Source organism: Chiloscyllium plagiosum, chromosome 3 (assembly GCF_004010195.1).
Source record: "Chiloscyllium plagiosum isolate BGI_BamShark_2017 chromosome 3, ASM401019v2, whole genome shotgun sequence".
Classification (NCBI taxonomy): domain Eukaryota; kingdom Metazoa; phylum Chordata; class Chondrichthyes; order Orectolobiformes; family Hemiscylliidae; genus Chiloscyllium; species Chiloscyllium plagiosum.
The window spans coordinates 120,727,826-120,745,929 of NC_057712.1; the positions used below are offsets into that span (position 1 = coordinate 120,727,826).

Below are 18,104 nucleotides of genomic sequence, written 5' to 3' on the forward strand. Positions count from 1 at the left end.
TTCCTCTCCTCAGTGAACACTGATGCAAATTAATCATTCAGAATCTCACCCATTCTCTCAGGTTCGGCACACTGCCTTCCTTCATTATCTTTTAGTGGACCAATCCTTTCTCTAGTTACCTGCTTGCTTCTTATATAAGAATAAAATGTTTTGGGATTTTCCTTAATTCTACTTGTTAAAGCTATTTCATGACCCCTTTTCGCCCGCTTGATTCCTTGTTTAAGACTTGTCCTACTCTTCAGATATTCCTCCAGGGCCTGTTCTGTTCTTAGCTGCCTAGACCTTATGTACACTTCCCTTTTCCTCTTGGCTAGTTGTACAATTTCTCCTGTCATCCATAGTTCACGAAACTTGCCCTTCCTATCCTTTGCCTTCAACAGGACATAGTGGAGAAAGTGACGACTGCAGATGCTGTAGATCAGAGCTGATAATGTGTTGCCGGAAAAGCGCAGCAGGTCAGGCAGCATCCAAGGAGCAGGAGAATCGACGTTTCGGGCATGAGCCCTTCTTCAGGAAAGCCATTCCTGAAGAAGGGCTCATGCCCGAAACGTCGATTCTCCTGCTCCTTGGATGCTGCCTGACCTGCTGCGCTTTTCCAGCAACACATTATCAGCTCTTCAACGGGACATGCCTATCCTTCACTACCATTCATACAGTGTAAACCTTCTTTGCATCTTAACTTGAGCAAATTTGTTTTCAATAAATTAGTCATTTATTACTTAAGGACCTGGGTGATGTATTTGAAACATTGAGCTATATGTCGTTTAATAATTGGCTACATCACCTCCCTTTTTAAATTTATCCTTCTTTGACCAACAGAGGACTGGGACAAAGAAAGCAATCAGGTCAAGTCACAACTCAACTTTTAAAATTTATTTCCAAATTCCTTCATGGCCTCACCTTTCTCTATGTCTGTAATCTCCTCTATCTCTATAGCACTCTTTATCTCTGAAATCTACTCCAGGTTTACAATCCTTCCCATCTCTGTAATCTCCTCCAGTCCCTACAACCCTCCCTATTTCTGTAATCTCCTCCAGCCTCTACAACCCTCCCTATCTCTGTAATCTCCTTCAACCCTACACCCCTCCCTGTCTCTGTAACCTCCTCCAGACCTACACCCTCTCTCTTTCTTTTCTCCTACTGTAAGTTCTTTACACTATCCTAGCTGTGGACTCATGAGTATCCCTCATGTTTTTTAATCACTCCACTGTTGGAAACAATGCCTTCAGCTATCTAGGCCCAAAACTCTAGAATTCCTTATCTAAAACATCACCTCACTAACATTCTCTAACCTTTTAAAATATGTCTTCAAATCTATCTCCTTGACTAAGATTTTTGCCTGCTGTTTCATTCACCCATGGTGTGGTTTTGCACCAAAGAACACTTCTGTTAGCTATGGTCAAGGCAAATTGATGTTGTTGCACACCCAACTTTGAGTCAGAAGTTATAATTGCTCCAGGACAGTGAGCTAGGCTGAACCATCTATAGCTGCTCTACCTGCCCTCTGTTATAAGATCAAAAATAGTGGGTGGCAAGGTGGTTAGCACTGCTGCCTCACAGTGCCAGAGACCCGGGTTCAATTCCCGCCTCAGGCAACTGACTGTGTGGAGTTTGCACATTTTCCCCGTGTCTGCGTGGGTTTGCTCCGGGCGCTCCGGTTTCCTCCCACAGTCCAAAAATGTGCAGGTTAGGTAAATTGCCTATAGTGTTAGGTGAAGGGGTAAATGTAGGGGAATGGGTCTGGGTGGATTGCTCTTCAGAGGGTCGGTGTGGACTTGTTGGGCCGAAGGGCCTGTTTCCACACTGTAAGTAACCTAATCAAAAATAGGGATGTTCACTTATGATTATACAATGCTCAGCATCACTTGCAACTCTTCAGAGACTGATACAGAATCATTCACAAATGGAATGTGGATGTCTCTGGCTAGGCCAATGTTTATTGCCCATTCCTAATTGCCCAGAAGGGAGTTAAGAGTCAATCTACATTGCTGTGGGTCTGGAATCACATGTGGACTAGACTAAGAATGACAGATTTTCTTCCCTAAAGGTCTTTCATGTGCTATAGGGGTTTTTCTGACAATCAACAGTTTGATGGTGATCATTAGACCTTTAATTCCAGATTACCTATTGAATTCAAATTCCACCATCTGCCATGGCAGGATTTGAATCTAGGTCCCGAATATTAATTGAGTTTGTGGAATAATAGTCTAGTGACAGTACTGCTGGACCATTGCCTCCACTTCATGTTATGTTTAATATTATTGTCCAAGGGAGTGTGAAGATACAAAAACAAACCACAATTTGGTGTTGTCTTTAACATGGTATCACATAGAAGGTTATTGAAGAAGAATTAGGGAGATTACAAGCAACACAGAAGAAGGAGAAACATAGAGCAGCAGTTAAAGATAGTTTAGCAGAGTATTTGATGGCAGTATCTTCAGAAATTTGTACTGGGGTCATTTCTGCCCATTCAATACAATGATTTAAGTTTAAATGAAGTGGTGTCCAAATTACAACAGGAGGCATAATAACTAATCCAGAATGCAAAAGAAAGTTGCAAGATTTGATTATTTGGTTGAATGGACAAAAAAGTCAGTAAGCATGAGGTGGCTCATTTTGGTAAAAAAATTCTCCTTTAAGTGGGGAAAGTTGTGTGGAAATGGGGAGAGAAAAACCTTTGGTGGTTCCATTCACAAAACATGAGAAATAGTACCTAATGTGGACTAGGTATAAAAACTGATAAAATCCTGAGCTTTAGTCAAAGATTCGGAATGTAAAAATGTAAAATTCCAGATGTGCTGGTGACATCTGAGTAAAATCACTGTTGGAGTACTGTGTGTTGTTTGGGCCTTCATACTGTCAGAAGGATGCTTCTAGGTCATTCCTGAAGCAAAAGATGCAAAATTTCATGTGACTAGCTGGCATTGATGTGTTAGATCCCTATGTTAGTTGTCATTTGTAAATGTTAGTATTTGTCTTCAAATAAAGTGCTCTGTATTATCGCTCATCAGCTATGTGTATGGTGAAGCACCTGCTTGAATAAAGCAATTACACAAGTAGAGACAGCCGACAAGGGTTCTCTTCCACTGACTGCAGCTCCCCATTTAAAAAGGAAACTGCCTTTAAGTAGTGCAGTCTAGCTGTACTCCTGGACATCAGCGAATGCTGCTTAGCTCTCATATAACTGGCCAATGTTACCATTTCAGGTTAATGAGGAGACTTCGCCAAGTTTGTGTGCTCCCTGTCAAAATGGGGGTGTTCAGACTTTAAATAAAACCTGCATCCAAAACCAGGCTCTAATTTTTAGCACATATTTTTAAGCCAAATAGCCTGTCATAATCTGTCTGTGTTTCCAATTTTGGAATCAATTTTGGAATCTTTTACCTTTCTCTCCATCCTCCCGAAAAGGGTGAACCTTGCATTGTTTCTCAATGCCTAGAATTTAGCAATTAGCATTCTCCTACACTATGACCAATCTCTGGTTCTGTGTCCTGGTTTCAGATCAGAAAGGGATTCAGATACCAACTAAACAAGCACATCCTCAACAAAAGGTAAACTGAAACATTAATGATCAAATACTTTACCAAGTTGTTCCATAAACCCAGAGCTGCCTGTGAATGACCCTTCAAACTGAAGTGAAAGCAATCTGGTGAAAAATAAGTTCTGTCGGGCAGGCCGTTCTAGGGAAAGAGAAATAGAAGAGATATTAGTGAAAGGTTATACCTCATTCGTCATTCGTGTGCACCATATCTGAAATGACAGGGGCAGAGGCCTCATTTGGCCTAGTGATCAGAGCTCCCATTCCTAACAGAAGTTGGATGAATGGACCCAGTGATTGAGATGCTAGAAGTGAATGTTTCGTTTCAAGACAATGTAAGCTGATTCTCTCGAAATATATTGCAATACACCCGAAGTACGCTAAGAGAGATCTGGCATTTTGATCAAAATAAGCCACGCATGCCAACTTTTGATGGCACCTGCTATATCTTCACCAACCTCACACTGGCATAATCAACTGTATTCCCAGTGCCAGGGTGAGCAGAGATTCAGATGTAGGGCCATGTTTTCTGGTGACCAAAAGCTCAACATGTTATGGAGTGACATGTTAGGGTCTTAACCATTTCTCATATAGCACCATCTCTACATTAGCAGTCATCAAACAGTGGGAGAGCTTCTGAGTTGCAAACTCAATGCCTGAACATTTCTTTCATCATTTTCGTCTGTCAGTTAATTACCCCCAACCCCACACCCACCAAACCTTCAGATTTAACCAGGGCAATTCACTTGAACAATTCACTTCCCTGCACCCCATTTTTCCACAGTCCAGAAATGTGCATAAAACCTTTGTCCATAATTAACCCTCTTAGCTGCCAGATGGGCAATATTACATTTATATAAATGCAGCCAGCTGCCTCTGAATGTCTGCTTAGAATGGGTAGCTAGCTGGTTGCATTTCACTGAGGTTCAGTTATTAACATGGACCAGGCCTCCCATTGTTCAGATGGTCAACCATAAAAGAGTTAAAAATGCCTTCTAAGAGTTGGATTCCAGAGTAGGCTAACAGTCATTGAGGCCATTTAGATCAATAGACTAGCTCCTCAACTGTTTATGATGTCCATAGAGCTAAAGAAAAGGCAGAAATGTTAAGCAACATTGCATCAACTTAACCCATCCAGTCACCAGAAATAAACAAGCTGTTAGCTCCATATTTTCCTTCAATTACCTTGTCTCGTGGTATTTCAATATTCTCTAGAAATGGCTGGATAACCACAGTGAAGTCTTCCCTGGTGTCATATCTTCCAGACTCAACCAACTTATGAGTTCTTTCCTGGAAGAGGAGAGTGGTTAATTTGAATTAGTGCAGGTATTTCACAATTTGGCCAAAAGACACTGAATTTTTCTGATAAATGTTCATTGGTGACCTCTGCATATTCAAGGGACCTAAAACCAGAATAGAAGGGCCCAAGAATGTAATGCTGGGATTAAAAGCTGTGCAGTTTGGGCACAGGACTTACAATTGCTAAATTGATATACGTTGTCCCATTATATGAATGCAAACTCTAAACCAAGGTGATGACTGTCAGGAGTGGTATGTTTTAGATAAAGTGTATATGAGGCCTCATTAGTTCTCTCATATGGATGTTAAAGATCCTTTGATCCTATAGAAATCAGGCGGAAAACTCCACTTATTAGAATCATAACTGGCACAACAAACAATGTTGTCAGTCATCTCAGCTCAAGGATATCTCTGCAGAAGTTCCTCAGGGTAGTGTCCAAGATCTAACTATTTTCAGCTGCTTCATCCATGACCTTCCCTCCATCATAAAGCCAAAGGTGGGAATGTTCGTTGATAACTGCACAATATCCAGCTCCATTTTGACTCGTCACAGGGAGTGAATGTAACAAGATCTGTACAATATCCAGGCTTGGGCTGTCAAGTAACATTCATGACACACAAGTGCCAAGCAATGACTACCTCCAACAGTAGACAATGCTTGAAAGTCAATGGTATTGCCATCATTGAACCTCCAACTAGCAACATCCTGAGGATTACTATTGACTGGAAACTGAACTGGACTAGCTACATAAATATTGTGGCCACAAGAGCAGGTCAGAGGCTAGGAATCTTTGATCAAGTAATTCACCTCCTGACTCCCCACTTTCTTCAAGAGTGTAATAGAATACTCCCTACTTGCCTAGATGGGTGCAGTTCCAACAACACACAGGAAGCTTGACACCATTCAGGACAAAGCAGTCCACTTGCTTGGCACTACACCCATTCCCTTTACCACTGACACACAGTAGCAGCAGTGTGTGTTATCTACAAGAAGTTTTGCAGAAATTCATCATGGCTCCTTAGACAGGACTTTTCAAACACATGTTCACTTCCATCTAGAAGGACAAGGATACAGATACATGGGTTCACCTGCAAGTTCCCCGCCAAGCTACTTGCTATTCTGACGTAGAAATATGTTGCCGTCTCTTCATTGTCACTGGGTCAAAATCCAAGACCACCCTCCTTAACGGCATTGTTGGTCTACGCACAGCAGACAGCTCAAGAAGGCAGCTCACTAGCATGTTCCCACGGGAAATTAGGCATGAGCATCAAAAGCTGGGCCAGGCAGCAATGCCCATATTCCATGAATGAATAAAAATAAACATTTAGAAAAAAGCAGAGGGGGTTATTAACTGATCGAATATTTATCTGTCAAACAACATCATTATAATGGCTTATTTGATCACATTACATTATTATTTCTTGGAGCTTGCTGTGCATAAACTGGTTGATAAATGTGACACTTCTTTGACCATAAAGTGCTTTGCAATATCCTGAGGGTCTGAAAGTTATTGCATAAATTTAAGTCTAACTTTGTCACATACCTGATATTTACGATTCAAGGCTTGGAGTTTTTCCAACTGTATTGAATTATCTTGTGGATTAATGACACACTCACAGAGCACCCTGTGGGGAAGTGAATTGGAGGCACTGATCAAATGAGCAAATTACTATAGAAAATAGCACCTCAAGTCTGTTACACCATGCTTTGAGATCTTGGCTAACAAGTTGAAACAAGACTTTCCTGTTTTTAAACTCTAATGTCCTAGGAACAAAAGCCAAAATTCCATTTGCCTTCTCAATTACTTGCTGAACCTGCATTCTTGCCTTCTGTATTTCATGCACAAGAAAATCCAGATCCCACTGTACTGCACTTTCTTGGAATCCCTCTCATTTTTAATAAGAGGCTTCTTTTTGATTCTTCTTATAAAAGTGCCTGACTTCACACTTTGCTACCTTAAAGTCCGTGTGCTGAATTTTTGTCAACTCATTCAGTCCATCAATATCCCCTTGAAGATTCCTCCTGTTCTCATTAAAACATTATCTTCCCACCTATTTTCAATATCATCAGCAAATATTATTACATTACACACTGCCCCCTCCTCTAAATTATTGATATGGATAGTAAATAATAAAGGCCCTAGGACTGATTCTTTTGGTACTTCACTAGTTACATTTTCCCAACCTGAAAAAGACCCTTTAATCTCAATTTTCCGTCTTCTGTGTGTCAACTAATCTTCAATCTATGCTAAAACATTCTCCTAATACCATGCGCTCCTATTTTGTGCAGCACCCTTTTACATGACACCTAATTAAATGCTTTCTGATAATCTAAATACACGCCGTCTACTGGTTCCCATTTATCATCTCTGCTTCTATGTCCAGAAAGAACTTCAAATTTGTGAAACATGATTTCCCTTTCACAAGACCATGTTGACTCTGTTTCTTGTATTAATTGTTTCTAAATTGTTTCTATTTCTTCCTTAACACATTTTCCTAATGACAGAAGCCAGGCGAACTGGTTAATCGCACACCAATTATCGATTAGTATCATCTAACTTGGAGCTGCCACAAAGCTATCTCAAATCACTGGATAGGAGCCATGTGTGAGTCATAACTAAAGAGAACCTACTTCCACTGCCAAGTAATGACAGGATTTAAAATAAGTAGCACAGGAATCACAGCAAGATGTTACAATCTGAAATATACATCCTGAAAACCTAAGGATGACAGGGCATGTGCTGTGTTACGTTTGTAGCATGCGGGAGTTTCTGGATCTAGCTTGGATCAGAGCAATACATCAGAGGCAAATGTTTGAAGTTTGAGTAGCTTCACCTCAGAATTAATGAGCTGAACTACAGACACTGTGACACTTCAGAAAGAGGGAAGTTACCTGGATTCTTTGCTCCAGTAGCCATTCACACCTCCTAGAGTTGATTTATCTCATTTGGTCAGTGTTCAGGGACAGGAGAGTGCAACTGTGAGTGAGGCAGGTGAGGGAGATCCAAAAGGCAGGTGAATGGGGATCTCAGTTCTTTGAGCTTGTCTGGATGAGATTGATGGCCATGGGCTGGAATGACCACGGCACAATGATAGGGGAAGCCACTCAAGAGAGGGACTAAGAAAGTGTGTGATAACAGTAGGGGACAACATAGTCAGGGGGATTAACACTGTTCTCTACAGCAAAGAATCTAGGTGGTTGTGTTGTTTGTTGGTACAATGGTCTGGGACATCTATTCTGGGCTGAAGAGGAACTTTCAATGGGAGAAGGTGAAATGTAGGTCCCACCATCATAGGCAGGATAAAGGAGGTTCTGCATAGTCAATGTGAGGATATAGGTGCCAAATTATGAAGTAAAACCTCAAAGGCCATTATTATCTGAGCTACTTGTAAATTAGCATAGGGCAAACCAGATTCAAGAGATGAATCCTTGGCTCAAGTCCTGGTGTGAGAGAAGTGAGCTCCAGTTCATAGGCCACTGGCTGTAGTACTGGAGCAGGTTGGATCTGTGCAGATAGAGCAGTCTCTACCTGAGTCACATTAGGAATAATAGGAAAATAAGGAAAGGCGGAAGGGTGGCTCTTTTACTTAATGATCGAATTAGCACATTGGAGAGGGATGATTTAAATTCAGAAACCCGAGATGTGAAAACAGTTTGGGGAGAAATGAGAAATGATAAAAGTATGAGATCTCTTCGGGGAGTGGTGTACATGACCTCAACTCTCTTGGGTAACTTGCATGAAATCGCAGAAGGTGCAGCCCCTGCCCTTTCACCTCCTCCCTCTTCATTGTCCTGGTGAAGCAGCAGTCTACCTGTACTTCTTTCAGTATAGTCTACTGCATTCAAAATGATGCTGCTCCTTTGTTTGGCAAAACCAAACACAAGCTGGGTAACTGCTTTGCTGTATTCTAGGTTCAAGGTAGAACTGTGTTTTACTCACAGCATATAATTGGAGGCTTCTATGGGAGATTTGTTACTGTGATATAATAACTGCTATTAAAGATTATAAAAATAATCAAGCAGATAGGTCACAGCTGAACAGGTCAAGGTTTTCAGCACTCTTCCTTCCTTCTGATAATGGTTTGTAACCAAAGTACATTCGGCAGTTATTAACTGCAGTTTGTTATGGAAAGTTTGATTAAACAGATTACAAACTTTAAGAGGAATCGTGGACAATTCACTCCCGTGTTGGTAAAAAGCTCACGCAGTGGTAAAATGTTGAGAACTGTCACCAGGTTCACGAAGGCTCTTGGGACCTGTAAGCAAAGTGAAAAATTAGCAAGAATATGTAACTCTCTGGCTAGCTAAATGTAAGTAACACAAAACCTTACTGCTGCTGAGACAGGTGGGATTGAGGATAAGGTATTGTCAGGACAGTTCCTCATGTGGGCAGTTAGCTGTTGATCATGATCTCACCTCTGATTTTAGAAGGAGTGCGTGCACGTTCTGCTCCACAGATTTGAACATAAAATTTCGACAGAGTTTTCAGTACAGTACACAAAGAAAACTGCACTCTTGATTGTGCAATCTTTTAGAATCAGACATTAAGCCAAGGCACTAAAAGATGCCTCAGCGATATCAAGAGAGAGGAAGGGGTTATCCCAATATCTTGGCCAATATTTATCTCTCAATCAATTTCTCTACAGCATATCATCCAGTCCTTTTTTTTTGCTATTTGTTTAAGCTTTATATGTTAAACTTGTCTACACAATTAGAGTCATAGAGTCATAGAGATATACAGCATGGAAACAGACCCTTCAGACCAACTCGTCCATGCCGACCAGACATCCCAATCTAATCTAGGCCCATTTGCCAGCACTTGGCCCATATCCCTCCAAACTCTTCCTATCCATATACCCATCCAGATGCCTTTTAAATGTTGCCATTGTACCAGCCTCCACCGCTTCCTCTGGCAACTCATTCCATACATGCACCATCTCCGAGTGAAAAAGTTGCCCCTTAAGACCCTTTTAAATTTTTCCCCTCTCACTGCAAACTTATGCTCTCTAGTTCTGGACTCCCCCATGCCAGAGAATAGACCTTGGTAAAAACAATAACTGCAGATGCTGGAAACCAGATTCTGGATTAGTGGTGCTGGAAGAGCACAGCAATTCAGGCAGCATCCAATGAGCAGCGAAATCGACGTTTCGGGCAAAAGCCCTTCATCAGGAATAAAGGCAGAGAGCTTGAAGTGTGGAGAGATAAGCTAGAGGAGGGTGGGGGTGGGGAGAGACTAGCATAGAGTACAATAGGTGAGTGGGGGAGGAGATGAAGGTGATAGGTCAGGGAGGAGAGGGTGGAGTGGATAGGTGGAAAAGGAGCTAGAGGGGGAGTTGAAATGTTGGGCCACGGGGCGGTTTGGTTGATTGGTGCGGGTGTCTCGGAGATGTTCCCTAAAGCACTCTGCTAGGAGGCGCCCAGAGAATAGACCTTGTCTATTTATCCTATCCATGCCCCTCATGATTTTATAAACCTCTATAAGGTCACCCCTCAGCCTCCGACGCTCCAGGGAAAACAGCCCCCAGCCTATTCAGCCTCTCTCTCTCGAGCTCAAATCTTCCAACCCTGGCGACATCCTTGTAAATCTTTTCTGAACCCTTTCAAGTTTCACAACATCCTTCCAATAGGATGGAGACCAGAATTGCACACAATATTCCAAAAGTGGCCTAACCAATCTCCTGTATAGCTGCAACATGACCTCTCAACTCCTAAACTCAATGCTGTGACCAATAAAGGAAAGCATAGCAATTGTCTTTTTCACTATCTTGTCTAACTGCCACTTTACTTTCAAGGAACATGAAATTACACTACAAGGTATCTTTGTTCAGCAGCTATCCCCAGGACCTTCCCATTAAGTGTGCAAATCCTACTCTGATTTTCTTTTCCAAAATGCAGCACCTCACATTTATCTAAATTAAACTCCATCTGCCATTCCTCAGCCCATTGGCCCATCTGATCAAGATCCCATTGCACTCTGAGGTACTTATTATACATCAGTAACTACACTTCAAAAATACTTCCTTGCTTGTGAAATACCACAAAACAATAAGACCATAAGACATAGGAGCAGAAATTAGGCTATTCAGCCCATTGAGTTTGCTTCACCATTCAATCCTGGTTGATAAATTTCTCAATCCCGTTCCCCTGTTTTCTCCCCGTAATCCTTGATCCCCTTCACAGTCAAGAACCTTTCTATCTCAGTCTTAAATACACTCAATGATCTGGCCTCCACAGCCTTCTGTGGCAATGAATTCCACAGATTCACCACTCTCTGGCTGAAGAAGTTTCTCCTTATCTCTGTTCTAAAATATGTTTGAACAATCTGAGGTTGTGACAGTTGATGAAGTTTTATAATGAATACTTTATATGTCAATTTTCAACTCCAAAACTGAAATTGTCTCCTTTGGTTTAGATTTGGTGGCTGCCACACTTTAGAAAGGATGTCAAGACCTTAGGGAGAGGGAAGAGGTTTGTTGGAATGGTACCATGGATGAGGGACTTCAGTTATGTGGACAGACTAAGTAGACTGGGTTTGATCTCCTTGAAGCAGAGAGCTTATGGGAAATAGAAGAGTAGGGCATTGGCATAAATAGGAGAAAGTGAGGACTACAGCTGCTGGAGATCAGAGTTGAGAGTGTGGTGCTGGAAAAGCACAGCAGGTCAGGCAGCATCCGAGGAGCAGAAGAATTGATGTTTTGGGCATAAGCCCTTCATCAGTTGTCCATCCCTGATGAAGGCCTTATGCCCGAAATGTCAATTCTCCTGCTCCTCGGATGCTGCCTACCTGCTGTGCTTTTCCAGCACCACACACTTTGATCTCCAGCATCTGTGGTCCTCACTTTCTCCTAGTTGATTTTAAACCTACCGCGAAGCCTCTTCCAAGGATGCCTACCTTGAAGAAGTTCTCTTCCTCTCTCTCCAAGGATCTCAGTGAGTCTCTCTCTCTCTCACTGCACCCTCCAGGTCATCTCCTCTGCCCTGAAGCTCTTCAGCCATGTCCTGAAGCAGACTCGCCACCACAGCCACATCTGCTTCCTCAGTGCCAAGTCCTGATGAAGGGCTTATGCCTGAAATGTCAATTCTCCTGCTCCTTGGATGCTGCCTGACCTACTGTGCTTTTCCAGCACCACACTCTGAACACTGGCATAAATATCCAACTTGCAACTCAGAAGTAGATCATTTTAATCCTATCAGCTTCCATGTTCCACCTGAGCTTCCTCCCATCTTTACTCCTCTACATTGATCAGTTTCATGATCTATTCCCTTCTCTGTCATGTAGTTGCATGGTTTCCCCTTAATACTGTTTGCTTCAATCACTCCTTTGCTGGCCGGTCTCATATTTTCATCATGCTTTGGATAAAGAATGTTTTTTTTCTGTATTTTCTATTGAATTTCATCATGGCTCCCTAATATTGATGGCCTTCAGTTATGGCTCCTCCCAAAATGTGGAAGCATTCTCTCTGTAGCTACTCTTATCAATACATTTTTTAAAGACTTCTATTAGGTTACCTTCAACATGTTTTCTCAAGAGAAAAAGCCTCAACTTATTCATCATTCCATAAAATATATGCTCTTACGTTTCTGGAATAATCCTTATAAACCTTCTTTGCCCCCTCCTCACTATCTGTCCAGCCTTTGTATGACCAGAACTACACTTAGTATTTTCTATGTGGTCAAACCAAGGTTTAATACAGATCCAGTATAACTTCCCTACTTTTCAATTCTATTACTCTAAGCTTGCTTTCTTTTATCTATATTCATGGTTGGGTACAGCCAAGTGATAAGTTTTGAAGGCAATGCAAAATACAATACATATACAATTTATGTCATACTTACCTCATTGTGAAGAAGATCCAATGCATTCTGGATGCTGTTTGTAAAGTTTTCTGGAGAATATTTGCTCTACAGATTGTAAAAGAAGAGAAAATAATGATTGAATCATGTCTTTTATGTGAAAATTCATTACATGATGAATTATTTCAAAGTGGGGTGACTGGTGTTAAGTCAAGTATCATTCTGTACAAAGCAATGATGGGCAGGTTTAGCTCACTGCAGTGATTTAATACAAGTTCAAGCTAATCAAAGAATAAAACCAATCCAGGCTTAAATGTCACACCAACCTAACTTTCCTGATGAACGATAATGGTAAAGTTGCCATCGTCCCAGACAACCACAGGGCAGCTCTCTCATTAGGTAGAGAAATAACTGCTAGTGGTTTAACATGAGGGTCACCATGCCTCAGGTACAGGAATTGAACCTGCATTGTTGGCAGCTCTCTGCATTGCAAACCAGCCATCCATGCTAACCCCACCCCTCCCCCCATCCCGCAACAGTACTAGTAGCTCATATATGTTAATGGCTTATAATCAGTATTACAACTGGGAAATCTTGTGGAGGACGTAGAACATAGAACATAGAACATTACAGTGCAGTACAGGCCCTTCGGCCCTTGATGTTGCACCGACCTGTGGAACCAATCTGAGGTCCATCTAACCTAACTATTCCATTATCATCCATATGCCTATCCAATGACCATTTACATGCCCTTAAAGTTAGCGGGTCTACTATTGTTGCAGGCAGTGTGTTCCACACCCCTACTACTCTCTGAGTAAAGAAACTACCTCTGACATCTGTCCTATATCTATCACCCCTCAATTTAAAGCTGTGTCCCCTCGTGCTAGCCATCGCCATCTGAGGAAAAAGGCTCTCATTGTCCAACCTATATAATTCTCTGATTATCTTATAAGTCTCAATTAAGTTACCTCTCAACCTTCTTCTCCCTAACAAAACCAGCCTCAAGTCCCTCAGCCTTTCCTCATAAGACCTTCCCTCCATACCAGGCAACATCCTAGTAAATCTCCTCTGAACCCTTTCCAATTCTTCCACATCTTTCCTATAATGTGGTGACCAGAACTGTACGCAATACTCCAAGTGTGGCCACACCAGAATTTTGTACAGCTGCAGCATGATCTCATGTTCCGAAACTCAATCCTCTACCAGTAAAAGTTAACACACCGTATGTCTTCTTAACAACCCTGTCAACCTGGATGACAACTTTCAAGGATCTATGTACTTGGACACCGAGATCTCTCTGCTCATCTACCTTACCAAGAATCTTACCATTAGCCCAAAAGTCTTTATTCCTGTTGCTCCTTCTAAAGTGAATTACCTCACACTTTGCCGCATTAAACTCCATTTTCCACCTCTCAGCCCAGCTCTGAAGCTCATCTATGTCGCTCTGTAACCTACAACTTCCTTCCACAATTCTACTGACCTTAGTATCATCCGCAAATTTACTAACTCATCCTTCTATGCCCTCTTCCAAGTCATTTATAAAAATGACAAACAACAGTGGACCCAAAACAGGTCCTTGTGGTATCCCACTAGTAACTGAACTCCAGGATGAATATTTCCCATCAACCACAATCTTCTGTTTTCAGCTTGCCAATTTATGATCCAAACTGCTAAATCCCCCTCAATCCCATGCCTCCTACAGTGAGGAACCTTATCAAAAGCCTTGCTGAAATCCATCAACCACTTTACCCTCATCCACCTGTTTGGTCACCTTCTCAAAGAAATCAATCAGGTTCGCGAGGCACAATCTACCCTTCACAAAACCACGTTAACCATCCCTAATCAATTTATTCCTCTCTAGATGATTATAAATCCTATCTCTTATAACCCTTTCCAACACTTTACCCACAACCAAAGTAAGGCTCACAGGTCTATAATTCCCATGGTTGTCTCCACTTCCCTTCTTGAGCAACATTTGCTATCCTCCAGTCTTCTGGCACTATTTCTGTAGACAATGATGACATAAAGATCAAAGCCAAAGGCTCGGCAATCTCCTCCCTGGCTTCCCAGAGAATTCTAGGATAAATCCCATCTGGCCCAGGGGACTTACCTATTTTTACACTTTCCAGAATTGCTAGCACCTCCTCCTTATGCATCTTAATCCCACCTAGTCTAGTAGCTTGTATCTCAGTACTCGCCTTGATCACAATGTCTTTTTCTCATGTGAATACTGATGAAAAGTATTCATTTAGCGCTCCCCATATCTCCTCTGACTCCACACACAAATTCCCACCACTGTGCTTGATTAGCCCTAATCTTAGTCTCGTCATTCTTTTTTTCCTGATATACCTATAGAAAGCTTTAGGGTTTTCCTTGTTCTGATCTGCTAATGACTTCTCATGTCCCCTTCCACTCTTCTTAGCTCTCTCTTTAGGTCTTTCCTGGCTACCTTGTAACCCTCAAGCGCCCTAACTGAGCCTTCACATCTCATCCTAACATAAGCCTTCTTCTTCCTCTTGCCAAGAGATTCAACTTCCTTAGTAAAACATGGTTCCCTCGCGCGACACTTCCTCCCTGCCTGACCGGTACATACTTATCAAGGAGCTGCAGTATCTGGTCCTTGAACAAGCTCCCCATTTCAATTGTGGCCATGCCCTGCAATTTCCATCCCCATCCTAAACATCCTAAATCTTGCCTAATCGCATCATAATTGCCTTTCCCTGAGCTATAACTCTTGCTTTGCTGTATTTACCTATTCCTCTCCATCACTAAAGTAAACATAACTGAATTGTAGTCACTACTACCAAAGTGCTCACCCACCTCCAAATCTAATACCTGGCCAGGTTCATTAACCAGTACCAAATCTAATGTGGCCTGGCCCCTTGTGGCCTGTCTACATACTGCATCAGGAAACCCTCCTGCACACATTGGACAAAAGCTGACACATCTAAAGTACTTGAACTATAGTACTCCCAGTCAATATTTGGAAAGTTAAAGTCCCCTTTAACAACTAACCAGTCACTCTCACTCCTATCGAGGATCATCTTTGCTATCCTATCCTCTACATCTCTGGAACTATTTAGAGGCCAACAGAAAACTCCCAACAGGGTAACCTCTCCTTTCCTGATTCTAATCTCAGCACATACTAACTCAGTGGACGAGTCCTCAAATATCCTTTCTGCAACTAACAGTACCACACCACCCTCTTTTTTATCATTTCTCTGTTCTTACTGAAACATCTAAATCCCAGAACCTGCAATAAACATTCCTGTCCCTGCTCCACCCATGTCTCTGAAATGGCCACAACATCAAAATCCCAGGTACCAACCCATGCTGCAAGTTCACCCACCTTATTCCAGATGCTGTTGTAATTTGGCATTGTTTAGTGGAAAAATTGATTGTATTTTAGAGAACTACTTTTGAGTTAGTGTTAGATAGAGAACCATGGGCTAAATGAAGCTGAGGTAGAATCACAATGATTTAACTAAATGGAGGAATAGGCTCAGAACAACATAAGGAATAAGAGAAAACAATATCCAAGGGTCCTTGAGCCTGCCCTGCCATTTGTTAAGAGCATGGCTGTATGTTGACCTCACTCCCACTTGTCCATTGCTCTACACAACATTCAGTTCCATTAGATACCAAACAGAAATCAATCTCAACTTCTTAACAATGGAATATCCACAGCTCTCTGCAGCTGAGAATTCCAATGATTCTCAACATTTGGTTCACTCTCAATCAGTGAAGGAATGTTCCTGAGCTTAATCTGAAACACTCAACACCTTATCCTTAGACTATGCATCTCTCTCTTTGTCTACCCTGCCAAACCCTCTCAAAATTCTATACATTTTATGGATTCAACTCTCATTTATCCAAACCTCACAGAGTAGATGTCTCTCAATTTTTCCTATGGAGCTCAATTGCCTCCTTTTCCTATGTTCTTTGTATGTTCCAGCGGACAAAGGCGTCACAAATTCCATACAAATTTAGAATTGATCCTTTCACACATGTGACTCAGATATGAAATACCATTCTGGAGATGAAAGTGAAAGCCAAAGCCATATCATTATTTGACAAGTATCAAGGTGCTGTGATGGTGAAGAGCTATCCCTTCTTTCGAGGTCAGTGGATTGAGTGATGTCCCACATCCAGCCTGGTTCATTTTGCGAATGAAAAGGTCCATTTTCAGTGACCCTTTGTACAAATACCCCAGCCCCCAACAAACACTCATACACCTCCACCACCTTCCCATGAAGGTGGGAAGTAGATGGTTTAATTTCATTTTATGCTTGATTGGAAAATGGCGGAGGCAATTGGCCTTTCACAAACGTGCAATTGTGGCATTTTTGCACCAGGATGTCCAGAGCAGATTCTTTCACATTATAAATGCTTACCATTGTAAATGTGTTGCCTTTCCTCAACAAGATGAGAGAGTTAATCCGTGCCCTACCTTTTGAAGAAAGTTCAGGAGGTTTATTCAAGATTTGGGTTTTAAATACAGCATACATTCAGCTCATTCATGTTTGTAAGTTGAACAAGCCCAAATACCAGCGATGAAAGATAAAGGTGTAGTCCTGCTCTCTCAGTGGACAGAGATGATTGGTGGTGGTTTAACCTGAGGGGCACCATGCCTCAGATGAGGGGAGAGTTGAGAAGGAGTTGACAAGGTGAGTCCTTCATGGTAACCTCAACTGGGATTGAAATTGAACCTCTGTTGTAGGTATCATTACACATTGCAATCTAGCTGTCCGACCAACTGAGCTAACCAACTCCCACCCTTCCAGCTATGCAACTGTATTGGGCACCCTGAGAATGGGAAGTGTGCAACATAAATCTAATTCCCCCATTGCTAATTATATGTGCATTAAAACTTGTCTACCATTACTTAGCTTATCGATGTAACGGGTTCAAATCTCTCTGAAGATACTTTATTCTGTGGAATTGTTCCACAGTGTGATTTTTTACTGGAAGAGGCCGAGAATAGAAGAGAGAAAATTGAAAGAGAAAACACCTGACTGGAGTTAAGAGAAAAATTGAGATACGAGATTCCAGTAAAGTTCAATGCAAGTACATATCAACATCACCTACAGGATCCTTGCAGCATTCACAGAGATCATTCCCTCCGATAAATAAGGTGATAATCTTCCAATCTTCTTGAAAATTGATTCTCTGTTGGAACAGAATCACAAAGATGTTAGCAATCCACTGCCAATCCTGCATGAGCTGGTGACCCACTATCCATTCCACAGCCACAGACTGACTCCCAGCCTGACCACCCTGCTTGTCCCTCCACTATCTACATCCAACCCTGGATGTAGATAGTGGAGGGACAAGCATTGCCCATCTCTCCTCCAGCTTTGTTGTTGATTTGATTACATGCTGCATTGCCATGGGAATTCAGAGGCCTAGTGTTGGTCTGGTAATCCAGAAGCCTGGGTTAACACTCTGGGAACATAGATTTAAAGCAGACTG

At 41.8% G+C, this 18,104-nt stretch overlaps 1 protein-coding gene across 2 annotated transcripts in view; it reads right to left on the bottom strand.

The window, feature by feature from the left end:
- Window positions 1–18,104, bottom strand: part of plb1 (phospholipase B1) — a 168,507-nt gene that overhangs the window by 96,019 nt on the left and 54,384 nt on the right. For both annotated transcript variants that reach the window (XM_043687221.1, XM_043687220.1), the window contains exons 23-28: window positions 17,721–17,801; window positions 12,675–12,740; window positions 8,994–9,094; window positions 6,382–6,463; window positions 4,724–4,828; window positions 3,585–3,680 (exon numbers count right to left, since the gene is read on the bottom strand). In XM_043687221.1, the coding sequence (XP_043543156.1) occupies window positions 3,585–3,680; window positions 4,724–4,828; window positions 6,382–6,463; window positions 8,994–9,094; window positions 12,675–12,740; window positions 17,721–17,801 (531 nt within the window). The remainder of the gene's footprint in view (window positions 1–3,584; window positions 3,681–4,723; window positions 4,829–6,381; window positions 6,464–8,993; window positions 9,095–12,674; window positions 12,741–17,720; window positions 17,802–18,104) is intronic.